Source organism: Symphalangus syndactylus, chromosome 3 (assembly GCF_028878055.3).
Source record: "Symphalangus syndactylus isolate Jambi chromosome 3, NHGRI_mSymSyn1-v2.1_pri, whole genome shotgun sequence".
Lineage (NCBI taxonomy): Eukaryota > Metazoa > Chordata > Mammalia > Primates > Hylobatidae > Symphalangus > Symphalangus syndactylus.
The window spans coordinates 23,184,099-23,208,745 of NC_072425.2; the positions used below are offsets into that span (position 1 = coordinate 23,184,099).

At 54.0% G+C, this 24,647-nt stretch overlaps 1 protein-coding gene and 1 long non-coding RNA gene across 9 annotated transcripts in view; one reads left to right on the plus strand and one right to left on the minus strand.

Moving 5' to 3' along the window:
• Nucleotides 1-24,647, minus strand: part of DAB2IP (DAB2 interacting protein) — a 215,895-nt gene that overhangs the window by 74,100 nt on the left and 117,148 nt on the right. For 4 of the 6 annotated variants that reach the window (XM_055271255.2, XM_055271254.2, XM_055271253.2 and 1 more), the window contains one exon: nt 11,055-11,188. In XM_055271255.2, coding sequence (XP_055127230.1) covers nt 11,055-11,188 — 134 coding nt within the window. Of the gene's footprint in view, nt 1-8,777; nt 8,796-11,054; nt 11,318-24,647 lie in introns of those variants that run through there. The other 2 variants (XM_063636051.1, XM_055271256.2) reach the window with 2 other exon arrangements.
• Nucleotides 11,687-16,033, plus strand: LOC129478946 (uncharacterized). 3 transcript variants are annotated; one of them, XR_008656509.2, is made up of 5 exons: nt 11,687-11,886; nt 12,041-12,166; nt 12,352-12,583; nt 12,693-12,880; nt 14,871-16,033. It is a non-coding gene; the product is annotated as an uncharacterized lncRNA (long non-coding RNA). The 3 variants fall into 3 exon arrangements; XR_010119990.1 differs by having other exon boundaries at nt 12,352-12,880; XR_010119991.1 differs by having other exon boundaries at nt 12,352-12,847.

Here is a 24,647-nt window from a genome sequence, read left to right on the forward strand (position 1 = left end):
CTCATCAGCTCTGCCCAGATGAAAAGAGGTATGGGAGCCCAGAACCCTGGGGGAGCCACAGAAAAAGACGCTTGAGAATAAGTGATAAGTTGCAAATAGGAGGGGCAGTCACTGGGCCGAGTCATCCTGATGACTCCATCTGAAGGCCTGCCTCCACTGCCACCCCTACCACCTCAGGACTTGGGCACCCACAGCAGCCCCCAGCAGAGCCCCTGGTGCCCTTGGGACATACTTCCAAACCGCCTGGCAGCAGCCACATTCTCTCACCTGGGAGACAGAAAAACATTCTAGAAAGACCTGGATGCAAATCCTGTCTATGCCACTCACCTGCTGTCCGACTCAGGGCAAGTGACTTTTACCTCTTGGAACCTCAAATTCCTCACCTGTAAGTTAGGGAGAGGGCAGTACTGTGGGGTGGTTAAAAACACTGATGTGGGAGCCAGACAGCTTGGGTTTAATCCCAGCTCTGCCATTTCTGGCCATGCAACTCACGCTTCCTTGGCTGTGAACCAGGGACTGCAACAGTATATATCTCACGGGCTGCTGTGAGGGTGAAGTGAGTTCAACTAAGTGAGGTGCAGAGAGCAGGGCCTGGCGCATAGGATGTGCCCAGCCACGTCAGCTAATATACTAGAGAGGGCCCTGGCTATGGATACAAAGAGATCCAGATTCTAAAGGCAACCTGAGGCTAATCCTGGCTATGTGATTTTACACTCTGAGGCCAGTTTCCTCACCTGTAAAATGGGGGAAGGATAAAATGAGGGTAGTCAAGAAAATCAGAGATGACGCATATACAATGCATAATGCCTGCCACACAGGTGCTTCTTAAGTGACCAGGTGGTTTATCAATGTGATTATTGACAGAACACGTAATGTGAAACAGAGCACATGAGCAGAGGCTATGTAGAACAGTGCCTGACGGGGGCCTTACATAATAAAGCCAACCGCCTGGGTTTGAAACCCAGCTCTGCCGCTTATGAGCTGTGGGACTTCAACAAGCTGCCCAGTCTCTGTGACTCAATTTTCTTCTCTGTAAAATGGGGACAGTAATAGCACATATTCTTCAAAGGGCTATAGTAAGAATGAGCTGAGCAAATGCACGAGAAAGCACCAGGCACAGAGCCTGGCCCATCCTGAGTGGCCACTCAAGGGCAGTGGGTGGGGCTATCACAGCATCAGAAGCAGCTTGCCATGAACAGAGCAGGATGAAAGGCATCTTCTCCGTCCCGCCCCGCTGCGATGGCTCCATTCTCTAACAGCTCCAGGGGCTTCATGACCTGAATGCAGTAAACCAAAGCCCAGGAAAGACTGGGCCAGCCCTGTGCCAGGAATCCTGGGCCCCGAGACACTAGTTTCTGTTTTTGTTTTTGCTTTACTGAAATAGAGAATCTGAAGCTCAGAGGGAAGCAGTTGGTGGAGTTGGGCCTTGGACCAGCTCTGGGAGACTGACTCAGGAACGCCTGCTATTAACCTCCATGGCAACTGGCGGTGTGGGGGATGGGGTTTTAGAGTAAGGCAGCCCTAGGTTCAGATTCCAGCTGCCCGCCTCACAGGTCCAGATCCCCCATCACCTCCCACAACCCTAGCAGGTGCCTGGCCTCCTTAATTGGGAGTGCAGCCCACCCCACCTGGCCTAGTCTCTCCAAAAACAGTCTTTCTCTTCCCTGAGCCGAGACCTTCCAAGGGGTCTGGAAGACTTCCACTCCCGGGCAGGAGCCAAGGGTACATGATCCAGCCCTAAAATGCTGACTAGTCCTGTCCTATGGAACTTGACTTGGCAGACCTTGAATTGCATTACTGCCGCTCGCTCAATCTAAGTAAATGGGTACACTTCCCTGAACCTCAGTTTCCCCACCTGCAACCAGGAAGTCAGTGAGAAGAGCGGGCCTTGGTGGCACAGGTGGGATGAGCACTGGACCTGGAGTCAGGAGACAAGCTCTAGCTCCCCTTGCCTCTGCCCCTTCACCTCTCTGAGCCTCACCCACCACAGCTGCAAAATGCAGATCAGTCATGAATGCCCTGACTGTTCCAAGCACCCTCAGGAGACCCAGGGCACTGGTGTGCAGGAGCTTTTCACAATGGTAGCCTAGTGCAAGCACAGAAGGGGGCTACTGCTACTCCTCTGAGGAGGGAGAGGGTTTATTTCAAAAGGCATCACAGGCTTAATGAGAAAGGACATGACATGCTACTGGTGGGATCTTGACATCAACCAGGGAATGGACTTGCCTGGTTACTGGGTTTCCTCCAGTGTGTGACTTTGGGCCACTCACACATCGGGTTTCAGTTTCTACATCGGTGAAATGGGAAACAAAAAGCCCTCTTGCTATGAGAAATCAGTAAGAGTACAGCACAGGAAGTGCTTAGGCAAGTCACCAGCACACAGCTGGGGCACAATGCCTGCCCCTCTGCAAAAGAAGCAAACTTTGGGGAAGCAACACCACCCCACCCAGAGAGTCTAATTCAGAAGGTCTGGGGTGGAGTCCAAGAATCTGCATTTTATCAGGTGTCCTAGGCAATTCTTCCTCATACAGGTCCTCCTCTGCCCTGGGTTTCTAGTACAAGAGTAGGGATTTAGTCATAGCCACTTAGTTTCCTGATGAAATGTGGGGAAGTTGGAAAGAGGGAAAGAAAGCACAAACGGGAGTAAGAAGCAGAGGGGGTGGGGCTGGGAACAATCTATTAATCAATCTCCTCCCAAGCCAGAAACAGTAATTGTTGAGGCTCACACATCCTTCACCTGCTAACAATCTGCAGCTGCAATACAACGTTCTGATTATGAATGTCAAAAAGGCAGAGGATGAAATTAACTTCCCCTTAGTCAGTGGGCACAGGGAGACACTACACTAATTCACTGCCCTTGGTATGAAAACTCCCCATGACAACGTCGCATCAAATTAGGGCCCACGCTACCCTGGTGCCATCTCTATCTCTCCCCAGTGCAGTCTTTTACAATCAGGCCCAGCCTGAAAAAAAGGTCCCTGCTTGTTCCGGAAAGGTCAGGGCGACAGGCAGGAGGTGATGGTTACCCGGGACAGTAGGGAGGAGGGCTGCTCTGGTCCCCCGTGGGGGCTGCCTACTGAAAAGTGGAGGTGGGATATCATTGTGCCAAGGAGTAACTCACTCGGCAGAGCATCTGATGCAGTAATGTACCACCAGCCCCACCTGAGAGATGGGAAAACTGAGGGGAGCAGCAGAAGGGTGGAGGTGGCAAAAACCTACTCAGGCTGCCTTTTGCGGCACCTCTAAAAAGTACAGTCTGAGGCTGCCCACCAGTCCATCCCTCTTAAAAAATTTAAGCACATTCAGTTATTCACAGGCCAACTCTAAACTCCTCTGGCACAGGGCACAAAGTGCTCTGTTAGTGCCTCCAAGCAGCCCACCGCCAAGGCACTGTCATCAGCTGAGGTCTACAAGGGGATGACCCTAGGGGTCTGCAGAATGCAGGGCTCCTAAGCCAACACAGGGAGGGGAGGAAGGGAGGTCTTATTCCTTGGCCTGCCCTCAAGATGGGGCCTGACCTCCAGCCTTGGGGTCACTTCTTAGCCCTCCCCCAATTCTCAGGCAGGGTGCCAGGAACCTTTGTGGGTGGGGATGGACCCTGTTTCCCTCTCCCTCCTGTAGGTTTTCACCCCATCGCCCCTGTGGCCCAGAGGGGATATCTGCTGCATGCTGGTGGCTTCCACAAGGACGTGCATGTGTGCATGCCCAGGTGGCAGGTGGCATGGCCTGTATACACAAGGGAGGACAGCCACATGCTCACAGAGGACAGAGATGCCCTTTATCTCAGGAGGGGATGGTAACATAGGCACGCCCCAGCTGGGAGGGGAAACTTCCCTATCATTTCCATCACTATAATCTCCTGCGAGTTTCCAGGCAGCCCTTTGAGGTAGGTGGGCGGGTATAATCACTCCTCTTGATGGATGAGTGGAAGGAGGGGCAGAGAGGAACCACGGCTTGCCCATAGTCACACAGAGGCAGGGCCTGACCAAGAGCCCAAGGAAGGGGTGTGCAAGCAAGCTCTCACGTCACACATGGGCCACAGGTGACTCCACCGTGAGCTCAGAGAGAAGCGGAGGGGAGGGAGTTGGGCCCTTGGTGGAGATTTGACTGTGGGAAGCTGCCTCAGGCTCCCAGGCTCTGACTGGGGGGTGGCTTCCCTGCAGCAGTAGCCCACAGGCCCCTGGAGGGGTGGGAAAGCAGTGGCCAGTGACTGTCCCTCCCATAGCCCAGGCCTTGGGCATGTCACCTGGCTGCTCTGAGGTTGGTGCAGCCCCACCTCAGCCCAGGCTTGCTATCCACACCTTCTCACCCCATCCCCAGGCAGATGCTGCCCTGGACACACCTCGCAGATGGATGCACTGATGGCCAAGAGACTAGAACCACCAGAGGTTCTTCATGCAAGGGGAGCATTCACTCACCTACAGCCAATCACCACAAGGGAGCAGGCTGGCAGCTCAGAGCAGAGAGAAGCTAAGCGCACCCTGCCACCCTGGAAGGAGTCACCAAGCCGGGTGGGGGAGCTGGATGCTTTTCCCTCTTGCCTTTTTGGTCTTTTATGATCTCCTCCAGTTTTGTTCTATGGCCTTCTAAAATAGCCATTAATTAGAGCCTGGTAATTAACTTACTGGTTCAAGTAATATTTTGCAAAGGAATTCCATTAAAGAGTCGATTTGCATATTCTAATATGGGGCCTGGAAATAGGCAGGGCTACCTGGAGGAGAATGGAAGCAGTCCCATGGCACCCCTCAGGCCTGGCACCTGGGCCTGGGCTCTGCCTGGTAACTGAAGGTGAGAGGGGAGGCAAAGAGTTGCTCTCCGGGAAGTTCTTCCCAAGAAGGTGGGGAGCTTATTCACACACCGGCCAGCTCAGTGTCCATGCACCCAGACAGAAAGTGCACACATGCACACAGGTATGCACGTGAGTGCTCAGAGAACACACTATACACACGGGCACAACAGGGTATACGCACACAGACATGTACAAACAACTGATAGATGTATACCCAAGAAGAAAACACACGATAATAACAATAGTAGCCAACACTTATACTGAACACATAGATTGAATCATATGCAATTGCCTGTATTTGGCCTCCCAAAACAGCAACTTTATACAGTCTCACCCCATATGATGTACCAGGCACTGTTCCAAATACTTCACCTGTATTAACTCAATTAAATACACAGACATGTACAAGGACATTAACATATAATGTACACACACCTTCATGAGGACAGGTGCACACTTGCAACACATACAAAAAACGTACACAGACACACATATGCTTGTGCAAAGAAAGGCTTCTCCAGCCTTTGAAATCCCGGCCTTGCTGATCCCATTCTCACTAGCTAATTTCCACTGTTCCTAAAAATATTGCCCAGCTTGGATCTCGGGAAGGTACACAAGGGAGCTGCAGATCTAAAAGGAGGGTAGTAAAAATGAGAAAGCAAAAAATAAATTGATTCTTCTATACGTCCGGGTCGTATTCTGTGGCTTTCCCCTTCCTCTCTAGAGATGAGACTCAGAATCATGTGCTCCTGTGCCGGTCAGCCCTGCCCCCAAAGGTGCCCATGGGGCTCAAGTACAATGCTGCAGTCGAGAGGGGATCTGGTTCCAATGCCTGGCTTCTGCATAGGCCCCACCTCCATGCCTTTGACTGTGTGCCTCAGTTTTCCCAGCCATAGAGCAGCCCTTTCACTGCTTACCTACCCTACAGGGCAGAAGACCTCTTAAAGTGCTGTGTAAATACAGGGCCTCCTTATGAATGATGGGATTAGGAATTAAACCTGATTTCCTTATGGAGAGGAGAAGATGGGAGGAGAGGAGGAAAGAAGAAGGGAGGAGGAGGAGCAGGGGAGAGCCAGGTGAGCCTTCCTTACAGGTAATTAATAAATTCCTTGTCATATCTCTTGGAAGGCAGAGGCTCATTTAACGTGTAGGATCCACCTACATGGGACCTCTCGGAGCTGAGGAAGACCAAACAGGGCAACCAAGAATCCTGCAAGAGGCTTGTCAGAACACTCAGGCAAAGGACAGGAATAGACAAGTCTCAAAATAAGCACTGCCACTGGCCATGAAACTCAGGAAAGCACTATTCGATCACCAACAAGCAAATGAATGTAAATAACAAAAAAAAAAAATGCCCTTTTCCTGCCTATCCAAATGACAAAGACTGTTTTAATGATGACATCCAATGTTTTGAAGGGTGTGAGGAAACAGGTGAGCACAGTCAAAAATCACTGGGGAGGGGTATGAATTATTACAGGTTTTCAGTGGGCGACATTTTTCTAAGAAAAACCTCAAACTATTCATATTTTTTGACCTAGTAATTCTGTTTCTAAGACTTCATCCTTTGGGAAAAATCAGAAATGTAGGCAAAGATAAATATTCAAGGATTTAAATCCCAGTGTCATTTTTAATAAAGAAAACCTAGACATAACCTAAATGCCTAAATGATTAAAAACAAGTATGACCCAAACAGAAGATGGAACAATGAACTTTTAAAACTGATTATTAAAACACACAAGAGCTTTGCTTTCCCAGGTGTAAGCACGAATCCGTAGGAAAACGTCCTGTGCTCTAGGTAATAATGGCTGTTTCTTATGTTTAAGGCAATAATGATCCATCTTACAGCTCGAATCACTTTACCAGGCACAGCAACATCTATTATCTCTTGAACCTCAGGATGAGTCCACATCATTGCTTATTATTCCCACACTGTGGATGAGAAAACAGAGGCTTACCAAGACGAGGTGACTTAACCCTACCAATATTAACTGAAAACCTATGACATATTAATCTAACCTCTTTCACACATTACTTAATTAAATTTTAGAAACATTTAAGAAATGTGCAAGACCTAGTGTTAAATGCTAAGGAAACAGCACTGAACCAGACAATTTCTATGAAAAGTGTGCTAAATGTATTAATGTTAATGTCTTCAACAACATGATTATCATGATGCCCATTCTGCAGATGAGCAAACTGAGGCTCTGAAAGGTTACGTGACTTGCCCCAGGAATGCCTGGCTTCAAATCCAAAGATCACATACATCCCATTACTCCTGGCAATTGTCTAAACTGCACTATCATCTTGACATCACCACACTAGACAGACTGGTCCCCCAAAAAAGGACCAGGCCCTCCCTGTCTATAGCAGGGGAGGGAACAAGGGCAAGAAACAACAGACTTGGGTGCCCAGCCCTGCCTGTACCTACTGTCAGCAACCAAAGCAGGAAAATAGACCCTAACTTGCGTTTCCCCTGTTCCTCATCAACCTTCCTCACTCTCCCTCCTCCAGGGACCGTCTCACCACAAGGGGCAGAATTGATTCCTGCCTACCCAGGTCCAGGTGAGGGACCCTGGAAGCTGCCATCCCCAACATCCAAGTACTGTATCTCCCTCCCTAGTCCCATATCACTTGGAATTCCACCATTAGTAACTTTCAGGTGTGGGAATGCCAGCCAGCACACACATACTCTGGAAGGGGGAATCGATCCCTAACTCCACACATAGCAGCCTTGCCTACCTGCACCACAGCTGCCTGTGTTTACGAGCTAAGCTCTGCACCAGGATGACTGGGAAGAGCTTGATGGGGGTACAGACGCTTTAGAGTAACTACTGTGGTAAGTTTAGACAGGTAGCATGCCAAAGGAAGCATATTCCCAGCAGGTGTGGAGGGCTAGAGTCACCCAGAAACAGCATCAGGAGAGAGAAGGAATAAGGAAAGCATAATATTGCCAACTGACCCTCCTAGCTCCTCAGTAACATAAATAAATAAATGAATGACTTGGAAATTATCCTCTGGGCTGACAGAACCACATCCTCTATATCACTTTTACCAACATTAAAACAGCTCTGTAAATGAAGCGGCAGCATTTCCAGTCTGCAAAATGAAAATGCTTTTGCCAGCACACCTTTCACCTGGAAAGCGCTCCAAGCAGCATGTATTTCTGTTATCCAGGAGAGATGATCACCTGTCCCTGGTGCTTATTGCCAAAGCCTCTGAAGAAGAAATGAGTGTCTGAGGGACCCAGAGACTGTGGAGACCAGCTGGCAACCTCCCCTGAGGCCATTTCAGAAGAATAAGTCGGAAGGCTCAAGCCTGTCCTACAGACCCCAGCCCCCAGAGCCCAGCTGTGCCAACCAAGCCCTGCCTGGCCTGACCCCAGCCTCACAACGAGATAGCAACCCTCAATCCCAACCAGCCAGGTTCGGCATCCCCACCCCTGAAACCGACTCCTTTTCCAGGGAGCCAAAAAAATCCCAGCACAGAACCAACTGGTTTCCAACCTCCAGATGAGAGAATTCCAGCGCAAAAAAACCACCTCCCCAACACAGCAGCTTGCGGAGCACGCAGACAGCATTCAACAAAGCCTCTTCAGCAGCCATATAAACCAGATAGATTCATCCAAAGTCAGAACTCAAGTGGCCGCCCCAGAGTGTCCTGTGCCGCTCATCTACATGGGAAGGCCATGGGGACCAGGGCTCCCGCTCGACACCCTAGAAGTCCCCACCATCCTTCCCACTCGTGTCCCACCCACTCACTGAGGCTAGGGTCTTGGCACTTACCTTCTCCCCAGCCAGTGGGGGTCCCATGGAGCCAGGACACGACCTTTCCGTGCTGCTAAGCCAAGCCAAAGGCAGCACATCCTGCCCTCCCAGCCTTCAACAGCACAACCACACCACATCAGAGCAGGGAGAGGTACCGCTTCACTCATCCAGGTTTGGCCATGAGCTAGGGGGCGGGCGGGGTCACCATAGCTGTTTTTACTCACTGAACTCCAAATAGGATGACTCCAAGGACAGCCCCAGAGAAATTTCTGCCCATCCATCCCAGCAGCAGCCGACGAATCTATTCCTAAGCAAAGCAGCAAATCAGGAGACCCCAGTCCTGGGAAAGCCTATTTCAGCTCCAAGGCTGGGTAGAGGGATTTCAAACCCAGTCTTTCTGCCTGTCCATGGGAAATCTAGGCTCCCTTCCTGTGCCGGAGAAGCCACCAAGCCAGATTTTGTTTATAGAAAATTAATAAGACAATTCCACACCGCTGCCAGTGACATTCTGCTCCAACCGCTACCGTTTCCTACCGTTTCCAGAAACAGGCTTGTAGTTTCATTCCCAACCCCCACTCTGCGCCCCTTCAGCATGTGGCAAGGCTGACCTGAGGCCAAGCGGGGCAGGACCCGCACGAGGTCGTCTTGGCCATGCCCCGACCTCTGGCTAGGGTGGCCAGCCAGCACTTGCCGGCTTCTAGGTACAGGCTTCCCGCTTTAAGGAGGTAAACATGACATGCATGCCGCCTGCTCCCGGGAGAGCAGACACACTCAGAGGCCGGATTGCCTGTTGTCTCTCCTGCTCCCCGGACAACCACCACATGCACACAAAACGGGGTACGTACACAAGCCCCCGCATGCGGGTGCAGAGGGTCCTGACCCCCGCCAAGGAAAGCGCGGAGAAGGGCATGTTCCTGGGGAAGACAGCCGAAGGCAGGGGCCGGGCGGAGGGAGGAAGGCAGCAAACCGGGTGGCCTGCCGCCCAGACAATAACAAAGATGGGAAGCGAGATTTTCAAAGACGCAGTGCCTGCACCCAGCGCTGAGCTCTGGCCTGGCTGCATCTTCCTGCCAGGGCACGCCTGCTCCCCTGGGGCACCAGGGCCATCAGAGAAAGGCTGAGGGTCCCGCCTCAGGCTGGGCTTGGCAGCTGGGGCAGGAAACCAGCTGCAGGCAGTGGTGAGGATGCACTGGAGAGCGCGGCTCTGGGCTGATGGAAATTAAAGGTCTAGCCATTCTACTGGGAGGTGGGAGTGTTACTCTCCAGGAAGATGCTAGGGGTCAGTTAAACAGTCACTCAACCTTGGGCAGGAGTTGGGCTATAACTTGTACTCCTCTGCCCGCTAGAACCAAGGGGGAGGGGAGAGACATTTTCATGCTACCTACGCCTCCCCTACAGGGAGTGCCCACACGGACACAGCCCTACGAAGGCAGATGCCAGTGGTCTGAGACGTTAGGGCTCAGTGCTGAAAAGGCTCCTTGGTGCCTGCCCGTACTTTCACCTCCACAGGCTGGGCAGGGACATGTTCTAACTGGCACTGGAATCCATCGCCATGCCTGTGCCTAAGTGGAAAGGTGCCTGTGGCTGGCACCACTCGAGGAGGACCTGGGCCCTGAGAGGCTGTGTCCGCCCAGTGCCCCCTGGAGGACAGGATGGCTTGCCCTTGCGAGCTGAAGCCTGCTCCCTTGCCAGCGTCTCCCGGCAGGTTGAACCACCTCCTCCTCCCTCTCCCCTCCTGCCCCACCAGCCACCTCCCCGCGGAATTTCCACACCTGCTCCCAGCTGGCCCAGGAGAAGGAAACAGAAAGCAGGAGACACCCCTGAAAGTGGAGAGGTGAGGGAGGGAGAGAAGCAGCTGCCTAGGCTGGAGAGGAGACGGCCCTGGCTCCCCAGCCTCAGGCTGTGCCCCCAGCTCAGGGCCTGGGCACTGCCCGCTCTGCTAGCGCCAGCCCCCAGCGGAGCACGCGCCCTACTTAGAGCGGATGTGCCCCCTAAGTGGCCCAGCCCCCTGATCCTCCCCTCCAGATGTTCACCCTTCCCGTCACCACAGGCAGCGCCTGGTCTCGGCCAAACCCGGCCAAAAATGCCTTTTGTATCTGATACCCAGGGGCTCCCGAGGCAGGGGGATGGGTCCTGGGGGCGGAGGCGCCACTTCCGTCCCCGGTTCGGGCACCGCACGGCCCGGGAAACAATGCCCACCTCGGACAGGCGACGCAGGACTTCCCTGCGAGGGCACTTCGCGCCCGGCCTCGCCCGGGGCCGCCGCGGGCACCCTCTGCTCTCCTCTCCTCTACTCACCTAACCCCGGAGGGAGGCGCAGGGTCCTCCCCTCGGGCCCCCTAGTCCAGCCGAGGTGGCCCCATAAGTTCCCGGCGGGCGGCGTGGGGTCCCCCCACCGCCGTGTGGCTCGCCCCGGGCCGGGTTCGCGCTTTGTCCCCGCGCCCTCAGGGGCGCAGCCCGGGGCGTCGGCGCGGGGGACCGGGCGGCGGCAGCGGGCTCACCTCTCATTGTCCGCGGCGGCGGCGGCGGCGCTCCGGAACCCCGGCAGGATGTGGCGGAAGCTGTGGTTGCGGTCCAGCTTGGGCTGGCTCTTGGTGCGCTTGATGGAGCCCTTGAGGCGGCGGCTGAGGAAGCCCTGCGCACGGGGCGACAAGATGGGGAAGGGGAGGCGGGGTTAGCGCGGCGGCGGCGGGCCGGGACCCGCGCGGGACCCGCACCCTTGCTGGGCGGCCGCGCGGCCGAGGGCGGGCCGGGCTCGGGCTCGGCCCCAGCAGCTCGCGGCCCGCGCCGCCCGCCCGCCGACCGAGCGCCGACGGCCCGGCCCGCGCAGCGCGGCCCAGCCCACCCCGCCCGCCACGTAGCCCCCGCCCCCTAAGCCGCTGTTGCCTTGGCGACGGCGAGCCGAGCCGCGCCGACCGCGGCCGAGGCTGCCCGAGCCCCCCAGGCGCCGGGGCGAGGGGGAGTACCGGGACGAGGGGGCGGGGCTGCGGAGGGGCGGAGACCCCCGGGGACCTCCATGGCCGGCCGCCCAGCTCACCTTCCCGCCGCCTCCGAGCTTGTCCTCCCCGGCGCGAGGTCACACCACCCTCCCCAGCCACCTGGAGGAATCCACGCCCCCCACCCCGTCGGGGATTGACAAAGCGCCTTCCTCCGCTGCGAGGTCGCTGCTCTCAGCCCCGGTGGTGCCGATGAGAGCGGGCGCGTGGTAGGCTGAGGCGCCGGCTGGCCTGCGCCTGGCAGTGCCCTGGTCACCTAGACCCCGATTCCGGGCGACTTTCCTTCCCAGAGCGGCAGTAGCTTGATGTCAGGGTGGGGCCGCTCCCCGGAACCGTTGTATGTACCCCAGCAAGGACAACCACCTTGGGGGACGGGATCCCTAGTGCCCAGCTCAGGGAGGGGCCCGAGGGGCTGAAGGGTTTGCTGAGTATCCCCATTAAAAGCTTCAAGATTTGGGGAACCTTATTCAGGCCATTTATCCACCTACCAGGTTGCACTGACTGAAAACAGAGCTTAATCCCCCACCTCCCCCATCCCAAGAGCTCCTGGTCTAATGGAAGAGACAGAGGAGACAGGCGTTCAATACACACAAGTCGAACCAATCTTCCCTTTACAGGTGACGGGATAGATGTGGGGGCCCCAGGGGACACAGCCTGGGTCCTGCCGGGCTTGGAAACTACAGGCAGCTTGAGGCAGAGGAAAACTGGAGGAGGGGGAATCCTCTAAAGAGGGGGGGTTCTGGGGGCTCACCCACCCCAGTCTCAATTCCAGGTGGCAAGTGAGATATTAATTTAATTTCAGGTTAATGTACATAATCCAAATACCACATTCCATCCATCACAAAGGGTCAGTTTGGCAGCCCTCTCTGTGTCCAAGAGGAGCAGTGGATGTTTGCCACAGGCCCTGGGCTGTATCTGTCCATCTTCAACATGACAAGGTCAAACATGGGCTGTACAAGTCATCTCATGTCACCCGCACAGACAGAAAATGACAGAAAAACATTCGCTGCAAATGAAGAAGCTTGCTCAGACAGGTAAAGTGACTCACCCAAGGACACCCAGCTTCTGGGCCTGGCTAATTCGAGAGCTTTCAAGATTTCCCTTTTCCTATCTTTCTCCCTCTGCCTTTTCCTCCTTCCTCAGCCTTTCATATCCACAGGACACCTACCCCTGTGGCCACCTGTTGGGATTCTGCGTGTCCTTCAAGGCCCAGCTGAAATGCTACCTCACCAGAAGGCCATCCCAGGCAGTGGAGTCCAAATGCCTCTCACCTCTGCAGCCTGGAATTATCCATCAGAGTATTCTAATCAGCTGCCACAAATATCTCTTAGGTATTAGGGGCTGCAGGAGGGACCCTTCTCCAGAGGCGGGACCCATAGACAAGGCAATGCTTAATGCAGAGGGACCGCAAACGGTGGCAGGTCAGGGGACCACTAGGCTCTCCAGGACACATGGCATGGAGGCAGAGGCCTGCACCTCTGCGTGAGCTCTGAGCTCTCCCAACCTCTGCCTCTTGCCAGGTATAGAGGAGGGGGCTGCACCTGGCTAATTTGGATGGGTTCTCTTCTCCCAGGGTTGTGGTCAAGCAAGTTATCCTAGTGGGCTTGTACCTTTTCTTCGTTTTTATTTTCTACACTGATGAAAATTTCACAATTTTTGCAATCTTGAGGTACGAAGAACATAGAACCATGTTTCACAATTTGTGTAGCTCATTCTGGAGCAATATTGATGGCTTTATCCTATTTCTGAGTTTAAAAAAAAAGTTTTCTCCCGTCTAGGAGGTTTGATGCACATGTGCCACTTCCTCTTCCCCACTCCACCCCCTGTGACTTTACTTAATGTTCCTCTGACAAGCAGCCTCCTCCTTAAAGCCTACTCAGAATGGTACCTCCCCCACCCAAACTGACAATGACCTTGGGGACTCCTAATACCCTGTCATATTCACTCTTTTACCTTAATGAGAGCCATTATGTGCTAGACACAGTGGCCAAGATAGCCATGAACATTATGGAGTGAGCAGTGTATGGATATTCAAGAGGTCAGGGGGCTCAGATCGTGAGAAAAGAGATTCTTCCAGGGAACAGAGAGTGTTCCCGTGGACCCACCCACCGATCATATCACACATCCACCTAGAGACCTGTGTCCCCCAGATAACTCAGCTCAGGACCCTGCATATGACAGACTTAACAAATACTCATCATCTTGGAAAGCCACTGCCAGAAGGGGACTCATGCAAAGGCTGCATTACAGGGTGACTGGGGACCAGAGTAGGGAAGGGCCTTCCCCAAGGTCACAAAGCAAGGTTAATCAAGGACCGTGGACTCCAGTCCTCTGCTCTGCCCAGCCAGACAGCTTGTTGCTCTCCTTCATGGGGGTGGAGGGCCAAGGGCGTCCTCTCCCTCTTCGCCGGATGAAGGGAGGCAAACCTTTTCTGCTGTCCCTTCAGAGGCAGCTCCTGGGACTTGATTTCTGGAGGCAGCTACAGGCCTGAACTAGGGAAGAGGGGCTAACTGGTCTTCAAGTCAGAAACTCTTATTCTAGACCCAAGACAACCTTTAATTGAGGGGCAGTGGGCAAATCATTCAGTCAAACAGGGTTCTTGCTACCCACTTTCCGGACCGCAGTGGAGCCCACTGACAGCCCAGTGGCTAAGAACCAAGTCAAACCCAGCTCCACAGACCCCTCACTGCAAGAGAAGACAGTTAAGGCCCCTTGCCTCTCTGTGAAATGGGTGGGGGGCTGCAGTGAGGATTAAATTGGCAGATAAAAGCGGATAAAGCTGCCAGGCACGGTGGCTTATGCCTGTAATCCCAGCACTGTGGGAGGCTGAGGCGGGTGGGTCACCTGAGGTCAGGAGTTCAAGACCAGCCTGGCCAAGATGGCAAAACCCCATCTCTACTAAAAATACAAAAATTAGCCAGGCGTGGTGGCACGAGCCTATAATCCCAGCTACTTAGGAGGCTGAGGCAGGAGAATCGCATGAACCCGGGAGGCGGTGGTTGCAGTGAGCCAAGATTGCGCCACTGCACTTCGGCCTGGGCAACAAAACGAGATTCCATCTCAAAAAACAAAACAAAACAAAAAACTGATAAAGCTTTAGGCTCAGAGTGTAGCAGACAGTAAGTGCTCAACAAAAGCCACGTGGAATTCCCATATACATGTACAGGACTGTTAAAAACACTCCGTTTGTAGTGACGTGTCGGGCCTAGCTCATCTGCAAGGATTATAGGTGGTCCCCATAACCACTCCCTTGCCTACGGACAGACTCTGACCCCCTAGCCACACCCCCTAAGGCCTGGCTGTATCCCACTTCTCCTGCAGATGGCGCTGGACCACAGAAGCCCACCCTTGCTGACCATTCCCACTGGGCAGCTTTAGCCCCCTCACATCGCTTGGCCTCAAATCTTCATTCAGACAAGCTGTGGGCCGATTGCTGGACCGCTCTGAGCCTCAGTGTCCCCATGTGTAAAATAAACTGATGATGATCCCTACTTTATGGGACCCTGGGAAGGATGAAATGAGGTACAATGTCGCCAGAAAGATAGTAACTCTTAAGCAATTACACACAGTAGTAGGTTTATTGCAACCCATACTGATGTTGGCTGAGCACCACCACCTCTTTTTGCCCCAATGGATAAATGGCCACCAGGGGTGGAAGTCAGTCTGGGCTCTCCGAGGAGGCTGTGGGCCGCCCGGCAGGGGGACAGGGACATGAATGAACAGGCTTGCAAAATGATTCTGGAGCCACAGAATGTCATCCAGTTTGGTAGTTTTGAACTCTTTTAAACAGGCACTTTTTTTTTCCTAAAGCAACCTCACAGAGACTCCCGATGTCCAAAGTGCACGGGGCAGGCAGGGCTGCTCAGGTGGAGGCCTCAGCTTTCATTCACTGGAGCAAGGACTGATGTCTAAAGCTCAGCAAGCAGCCTACACAGTCTGCGGGGACCCGCGGCTCCCTCCCCAGATGGGGCACTCTGTCTCTATTAAAGCAGCTCATGTCCCCATCTACTTGTCAGGCAGCTGTGCCACGGAGCTGAGGTCAACCAAGGCCCCAGGGCTTTTGCACAAGGCTGCTGCCTGGTGCCACCTCCCCAGCTCATTCCCTGACGGCTAGGCATGGATAGCTGTGTAGCCCCCGCCCCTCTCTGTGGATGGCCCACTGCCCATCTGGACACCCTTCCTATGCCAGCTGATCCCCTAGGCCCTAGGCTTCCATCATATCACTGACCAAAGCACAGGGCAGTTTGAGTGGGGGTCAGAGGCCTGGGGGGTCTTTGGCTGGAAGGACGCGAGTTCTTAAGCAGCTCTACTACCCCAGTTCCTGCCACTACACCACCATCCTGACATCTGGCCCACAACCCTGCTCCTTCTCCAGAAGGTCCTGAACGACTTTCTCAAAGGCCTTTCAGAATTCAAGACACGTGATTTCTTCATTCACTCATTTCAATGAATTCCACGTGATGATGATGATATATTACCAGCAATCAAGCTTCTGTTCTGACGAATCACCCCCACCCTAGGAGAGGATGCCTAGGAGTGCCCAATGCCCGTTATCAGGAATCCTTGGGAGGATAAGAGCTTCAGAATTCAGGATGTTTTGGATTTCCGGGTGGGGGAATGCAGGCTCAGAGAAGTTAAGTCACCTGCTGAAAGTGGCAGAGCTGGGACTGTAACCAAGAGAGTTCTGGCCCCTGGGATGGGCAGCGTGGGGACTCCCCCATATAGGGAAACAGAATGAACAGCTCTGATCATCTTCCCTACACTCAGCCCCAGGCACTGTACTGTACTAGGCCTCAGGGACCAAAGCCAAGGCGGGAGGGAAGAAAGGGAGGCCCGCTCACTCCCTGATGCAGAGCTGTCCCACAGGGGCTCCCGGTGAAGACCTGGAGGCTTCCCACCCCCAGGGAGGGGAACCTTGCCCAGTGCTGTCCTTGTCTGTGCCTCACTCCCAACCGAGGAGGCAGCCCCTGGGGAACCAGGGATCTGCATTTCAGCACCACCACCTGGACACCCGGGAGCCCCACGTCACCAATGGTCTCAAAGGCACTGCTTCTCACCTGAATACGAAGCACTGAGCAACATGCCTAGGACATAGTAGGTGCTCAACCAAGGGTGGGTTCCTTCCCCCAAGCCCAGCATCTATTTGTCCTTGCATTCTTCCTCCAGGCCTGTCTTCATCACCCTCTCCCCTTTCAACACACTGACCCGGGCTGTACAGATGGGCAGGTGGGCCTGGCAGAACTTTGTCGCCTGTTAAGCCCTCAGCTGCCCACTGGGGAACCCCAAGACTGTACTCAGGATGGAGGCAGGACCCTGCGGGCCCTCCCTCCACCCAGGCCCAGTTCCTCCCATGGCAGTTTCTAAGGCCCATCCCCAAAGAGACAGCCTTGGAGAAGGGAGACTGTTTTGACAGGCATGTCTCTCAATATCTTTCTGGGGCTTTGCCCGAATGCCAAAAGCACATCTAAATAAACAGGAAAGGGAAGAGAAGATCCCACCCAGATCCTGCCACCTCTCTCAGCTCCAGGAGGGAGAGATGCTGGGTGCACGAGCTGGCAGGCCGACCTGACACTGCGGCAGGCTGGTGGGGGCACTAGAAAAGGGCTGGGGGTGGTGGGGGTCCTGCTTCCAGAGTCACAGGGTGAGAATCAGGAGGGCCCACAGAGGGCAGCCAGGCCAGTGATACTGAGGAGACATCTGAGGCCCAGAGGGCAGTGGGACCTGCTCAGCATCATCAGGCGGAGCCATTAGAACCTGGGTCCCCTGCTCCTTGCCCAGTGCTCTTTGCATCTTTAGCATCCACGCTTCAAGAACCTCCCAGGCTGCCCACACTTCCTCTTTCTGGGCCACAGTCTTCCCATCTACAACACGAGGGGCTGGACTGGGTGATCACCAAGCTCCCTTCTAGCGCTGATACTTGATGATTCTATAAAGTCAGAGCAGCTGCCAGGGCCAGGCTGCCTGGGCCGCCCCAGGCTAGGCACTAACGGCATCAGGGAATTCTCTGGCTTTGCCTAGATCCTTCAGATGCGCCATTCCTCCTGCCCTCCCCTTCCCTGTTCCCCGGTCTCTACCCTCAGCAGGCCGCCTGGCTTCTCTGGCCTCCTCCCCTCAAGGGTATGCACCATCAAAGAGGGTTCTAGCTGGAGAATGACTCACTAACGTGGAATGTCAGACACTGTGACAGGCGAAAGAGGGGAGGCATCTTAAGCTGGGATTAAGTTGGTGCCTTCCTGGTGGCCACCTACTCACAGGCCACCCTATGCCCACAGAATCCTCTACAATCTCATACCAGTGAGATCGCCACATATTCCACCTGGAAAAGGTAGCCAGACTACTTAATTCATACAAAGAAAACCAATTCATAGGCTTTGAGAGCCTTCGGGGAAGCCCCAGGAAAAGGCTGGACCCTGACACTCTAGGGTCACTGTTGTGTTAAAATACTGCCTGGAAAAACACACTTAAACATGTTCTCATAGAGAAATATACAGGGCCAGAAACATACACAAGTTCAAGGACAGGCATGCATACAAATGCACACAGGAAAGGCATCCCACAAAGAAATGTATGTGTAAGCATACAAGTACCCCAGTACCACCACACATACAGACACACACAAACACGTACACATTGATCAGCACACACACGAATACACACATACACAGCCATGAAACATACAAGCTAACATACAAATACACTGAAACAAGTCCATAAATATACACATGTACTCAGCTATCATTAGGCACCCGCAGAATTGTGCAGACACACAAGCTAAACACACTGGCCCACGTGTACTCAAATTAACAACCAGGATAGGAAGGGCAAGCGGCCCAGGAAGCTCCAGAGTTGGGAGCCCAGATCTCAGGACCAAGGCAAGAAAACAGCTCTTAACGGCTTCCAAGATGACCCCCTCTGCTTTTCTCACAGGGCTTCACTTTGTGGCAGTCTTTGAGGACAACAACTTGTTTGCTCCTCTCACACTCAGAAAGCTTGTCTTTACAGCTCCCGGAACCTGTGGCTTTTGGAGTTCTGTTCCCTGGCAAGAGCTGAAGGTCCCTGCCCTAAACATTTCTCCTGCCCATCAGCACACCTGAAATTCCACCGTTTGACACACCTCTTTAGGTCCTAAGGGTAATTCAATCTCTAGGAATCCCCAGGTAAAATGTAAATAATTTTCATCCTTCCTCCGGAAGAGGGTGAGAGCAGGGGATTCCACCACTTAATGGCTATGGGGCCTTGGGCTCATGACTTAACCCTCTATGCCTGTGTCCTCTTCTGTAAAATGGGGACAAGGTAGTTGTGAAGATTCAATGAGTTCACGCATGGAAGAAACTTAGCCCATTTCCCTGCATACAATAAATACGAACTGCTATCATTGCGGTCATGATCACTTTCATTGTCATAGTTTTTTTGGTTTCTTTTTTTGTTTGTTTTTTTGAGATGGAGTCTCTCACTGTTGTCAGGCTGGAGTGCAGTGGCGCGATCTCAGCTCACTGCTATCACTTCCTTTGACCACCAGAGACCAGCCCAGCCGTTAGCCAGAAAGGCCTGGGCCGTTCCTCCTGCCTGGGAAGGAAGACCCTCCACACCCTTCAGGTACCTCCTCAGTCTTTCTCTTAGAGGCCTCCCCTGATGTCCCCACACTAGGCCAAGTCTCCCTGTAGACTTACCACAGTTGTAATTATAAGTGTGTTTGTTGGCCGGGCGTGGTGGCTCACGCTTGTAATCCCAGCACTTTGGGAGGCCGAGGCGGGCGGATCACGAGGTCAGGAGATCGAGACCACGGTGAAACCCCGTCTCTACTAAAAATACAAAAAAATTAGCCGGGCGTGGTGGCGGGCGCCTGTAGTCCCAGCTACTCGGAGAGGCTGAGGCAGGAGAATGGCGTGAACCCGGGAGGCGGAGCTTGCAGTGAGCAGAGATCGCGCCACTGCACTCCAGACTGGGTGACAGAGCGAGACTCCGTCTCAAAAAAAAAAAAAGTGTGTTTGTTTACTGCCTGCCCCACCCATACTGGACTGTAAAGCCTCCAGAGCAGGGGCCATGGCAACCTGGGTCTCCAGTGCTGGATGCCTGGCAGGTATTCTCTCAATAATTCCTGAATGAATTCACAAATATTTAATGATATAAAAGGAAAAAGAGAAAGTGCCCTGTGGGGCTTTTTAAAAAGATTTCACTTGGGAGCAATCTGGGCAGACTTGCTGGAGGAGGCAGCTTTTGACAGCATTTTAGAAACATTGAAGGTGGGACAGCAGGTGGGCTTGCTGAGATTGGCTGGGGCAGGATAGGCACATACAGGCATTCCAGGCAGACTCACAGTATAAGCAGAGGCGTAGAGGTAGGACAGTGGGGAGTCTGGCTGCCCTGGGAGGCCCCTGGAGTTATCACAGGTCCCTCCAGCCTCCAAGTTACAAACCACCACCTGAGCCTGGGCTTGTAATCCCTTCCCCAGGGCAGAGGACACCTAAGTAAAGGGGAACCCTAAGGAACACTGAGAGTCTAACAGAGGAAAAAGAGGGGAGCCCAGATTTGAAGAGGGTAAAGGTGAAGCTGGGAGGGGAGTTGAGGACATCGGCAGGGCCCTCCTGATATCTGCCAGTGCCCAGGATTGGACAGGCATCAGCAAACAGAAACGAGTTACGCATTCCCAAGGTCTCAGCTTGGGATGTGACAACCCAGAGCAGCCAGGGAGTGACTCATTGTCCCATAAATCCTCCAGCTGACACTTGCCTTAACATAATAAGCCTGTCCCAGAGGTCTGGATGGCTACAAACACCTCATCAGCTCTTTAAGCTCTCAGCCAGCCCTGGCCAAGGGGTGGGGAGTTGGATACCCAGGGCCTCATGGCTGCAAGGAAGCCGATTCCACCAGGAAGTTACACCCCTGCAGCAGGGTCTATACTATCTCTGCCTGCCTGCACGTCCTATTACTGAGGTCCCAGCCAGTCCTCCCGGGGCCACTTGCTGACTTTAGTGCTCATTCCCCAGCAAAACTCCCCTATCCTGTGCTCTGTGCACTGCATAAGTGGCAAGAAAACCATGTTTGGAGTCTACAAGTCTGGGGTCAAAACCCAGCTCTGCTATTAATACTAATGAGGGCTCTTCCAACACGCTGCTGAGAATTAGTCAGATGTATTTAGTAAGCCCTGTCTAAGCTTCAGGCACTGTATTAGAGCTTCCCATGACTTCTCTTTAATTCTCACAACCCAGTGTGCAGATGGGAGAACAGAAGTTCAGAAAGGGCAACTAATTTGCACAGCACCGCACGGCCAGGAAGCGGCAGAGCTGGGTTCAACACAACAGACAGGCTGCTCCAGAGCTAAAGCTCTCATGTAATTCCATTACCAGACTGACGCGCTGAGCCAGCACCTAAGCTGCTCTGTGACTCAGTTTCCCTGCTGTACAACGTGGGGATTAGTCTAGCTGATCGCTAAATTCTTTCCAGCTTGGTTGTGCCTCCCTGGTGACCCATTTGCAGGTGACGACACATGGGGGGGAATCTCCTGGGGACAAAGGGGCACTAATGGTGGGACTTTCAGGCTTGCGCTGGGCCACAGGGAGCTTCTGTTGGGTAGGATTCCCCTGCACTTCCAGGCACCCAGCTGGCCCGGGTGGCCCCAGGGCAGCAAGGCAGGAAAGAAGTGCTATCTTGTTTCTTTCCCTGGACCAAGAGCCACCAAGGAAACAACAGGACCCCAGGGAGCTCCAGGCCTGAGGACCAGTAAACACTAGTGGGAGGGAGGGGCAGGGGAAACACCATAAATCCACCCGAGCAAGCAGTGCTTTTAAAAGCCCTTTTCACTACAGAATACAAAATGCACCATTTTGGGAGAGGATTTTATAGGCTATTTCTCCTCCTGGGTGATTTACCATCTGCGGGCCAAGGTTCACCTGGGAGTCCTGGCCTCAGAAGGCCCATGGGTATGGGGTGGAGTCAAGGTCAGTTTCTTTTTTTTTTTTTTTTAGACGGAATTTCACTCTGCCACCCAGGCTGGAGTGTAGTGGCGCGATCTCAGCTCACTGCAACCTCCACCTCCCGGGTTCAAGCTATTCTCCTGCCTCAGCCTCCATAGTAGCTGGGGTTACAGGCATGTGCCACCACACCCGGCTAATTTTTTGTGTTTTTAATACAGATGGGGTTTCACCATGTTGACCGTGTTGGTCTAGAACTCCTGACCTCAGGTGATCCACCCACCTCGACCTCCCAAAGTGCTGGGATTACAGGCATGAGCCACCACCCCCGGCACTTTTCAAGGCAAGGGCTGGTGTCCTGCTGGCCTCTGGTGGGCTGGGTCACTTGTCTTGACCTGTCCTCCCAAGGCAGGGAGCCACTCTGGCCTCAGACACACAGTGTGGGGGCTGGCAGAAGTGGAGAGGTCACGGCTCACCCTCTTCCCTGCTCACCCTGCACTTACTCCATTTAATTCGTTTACTCCCTGTCTCTGTCTCATGCACCTTCATTCCACAAGCCCCTCACGAGCCTGCCACAGGTGAGTCCTTGCACCAGTGCTGGGAGTTCAGACAAATCAGAAACAGTCCCTGTCCTTGAGAAGGTGACCACTGTCTGGTGGGAGAGACAGAAGTGATGGATCATGAAGTCACAGAGTCCGTGAGGGAGCATGTACAGGTGGGGTGTTCTGCAACCTGGACAGAGTGAGCTCTGGAGACAGAGAAATGAGGAGGAATTGTGGGTAGAAGGACCCGCCCACACAAAGGCATAGAAGCTGGGACAGCCTGGGGGGCTTGAATGCCAGGCTGGGAGCTGGATCCCCCACCCTGCTGGGAGCCATCTAAGGTGCTGGAGCAGGGGAGTAACAAGCTCAGCTCGTTTTAGACGTTCTTTAAGCAATTCCACAGGAGAAGTTACTCATCCCGATGCAGAGCCTTGTGTTAGAAACAGATGTCACTGCTGCCACCTCCACAGAGGGCCTCCTGGCTTTGGAAACAACGATTGCTGCTCGACAACTCAGATATAATTATGTCTGTAATCCCACCAAAATGCCACTTGATCGTCTCATTTTCGTAGCATGAGGAGGTGGGGAAATGAAGGCGTCTGAGCCTTGCCCCTGACATGCAGGCCCCCCCACCTCCCAGGAAAGGGGAGGACCTGCAGGGCCACAGGGCAGGATGGCAAGAGGAGAGCAGTTCTCTCCTATCCCAGGGGTGTCTGACCCCTAGGGTCAGGCCTGCTCAAAGCAGGGGCAGGACAAGATAAGGCAGAGAGATGGGGAGGCCTGGGTCCAAATCCCAGCTCTGTCCCTGCAAGCTGTGTGGCCCAGGACAATGTACCTCCCCTCTCTGGGCCTCAACATCCTCGTCCATAAGATGGAGAGAAAAACAGCACTGACGAGCAAACACTGGGCTGCGTGCTATGGGCCAGGAGCTGTGAGAAGTTCAAGATCCAGGCCCATGAGCAGAGCCATCCTCAGCTAGCTCTTCACTCCCCATCTGCCTTGATTTTCTCACCTTCTAAGGGTAAGATTTGTGTTATCTGAGCCTCGGGTTGTAAGGATTAAATGAGACAGTACTTAGAAAGTGCTCAGCATAGGGCCTGACCCAGACTACTGTGTAGAACAGGATTCAAAATCCCCCATCGTACAGACAGCAGAGGTGGTAGAGCTGGGATTCGAACCCAGGCCAGTGGGACTTGGAGTGCAAGCTCTGACCACCACCCTGCCTCTCCCACAATGCCCGCCTTACCCCCTCTCAAAGCAGTGGTAGGTGGAACAGGTGCCTATAACCCATCGAAGGCTGGCAGTGACTGAGTGTCTGTCAGCACCAGCCTGGTGACCACAGTGTAGCAGCCCTGCCTGGCAGATCACATGCTGGTCCACCTCACCCTGTGCCCTTCCTCTTGGTGGACAGCTGTCTCAGCCCCAGACCTTGTTCCATCCAGTGTCCCTGACCAGGGTCCCCTTTCAGAACCCCCGGTTTTCTGGTCAACCCAGGCCCAGCTGGTACAGCCAGTCATGCCAGGCCCAGCCATTGACAGGTGCTCCCAGATCTGAGCTGCTCCCAGCCCCCAGCAGTGCACTCTATACCTTGTTTAGCACAGTGGACCAGCTCCCTGTGGCCCCGGACACACAAACCCCTGGGACTTCAACACTCACTGGGAGGAGCCACCCAGAAGTCTACTTGCTACCCTCTGCTGCCCCCAACTGGCAGGAAACCGCCCTGCGCAGACACCTCCATCTCCATCTGAACTCACCACCTGAGAACTTGGTCGCTGGTCCCCTAGGAACCCCTCCAGCCCCTCTTCACCTTCTACTGCCAGGGCTGAGCCCTAGAAGTTCAGTCAGGGGTGATGTTGCTTTGGGGCCGGGACGGAAGGGTATGGAAGGGAGAGGGGTCTGCCCAGTTACTTGGGGGCTCTGGAGGAAATGTGGGGTGGAGGTGCATCCCTCACACAAGCAAAGGGAACAGGTGTGGGGAATGCTCCCGTGGGCCAGGCACTGAGCCCTCACAGCCACTCTGTGGGGAGGGGTTCCTGCCCGTTTACAGACAGGGAAAGACAGTGGGGCAACTTGCCTGAGCCATCCCACAGAAGGGAGCAGTGGCCAAGATTCTAATCCTGCTCCACCCCTGGGTTGGGAGGACTATCCCTGGGAGAGGCCAGCACTGTACCCCAAGACCCTGAGTGGGTGTGAAGAGAGGAAGAAAGGCCCCCACAGAGCATTCCACCTGCCAGTTACTGAACCTGGCAGGGATTGGGGTGGTGGCCTTTACACCTTAATGGGAACCAGTTCATCTGATTCCATGCTGCCCAACAGGCTTAAGTGCACGGCTGGGGAAATGGAATTTACAGGGATGGCCTACTGATGCATTTGGAAGACCCCAGGGCAGGAAGAAGAGGGGGTACTGAGGCTGGCTTGTTCCCTTCACTTCCATCCTCTCCACTCACACTGCCCAAGCCAAGCTGCCACTTGCCAGGATGAGGCAGGAGATTCCAGGGATCCTTGAAGTGGGCTCTTCCCCCTACCCCTGCCCAAGGGCGTTCTGAGCACAGATGTTGCGGGGGGAGAGGGGGTTGGAACAGGCTCCTGAGAACCTGCTTGAGAAAAGCAATTTGCTTGTCCCCCCAACCCCATGCTGGATCCCC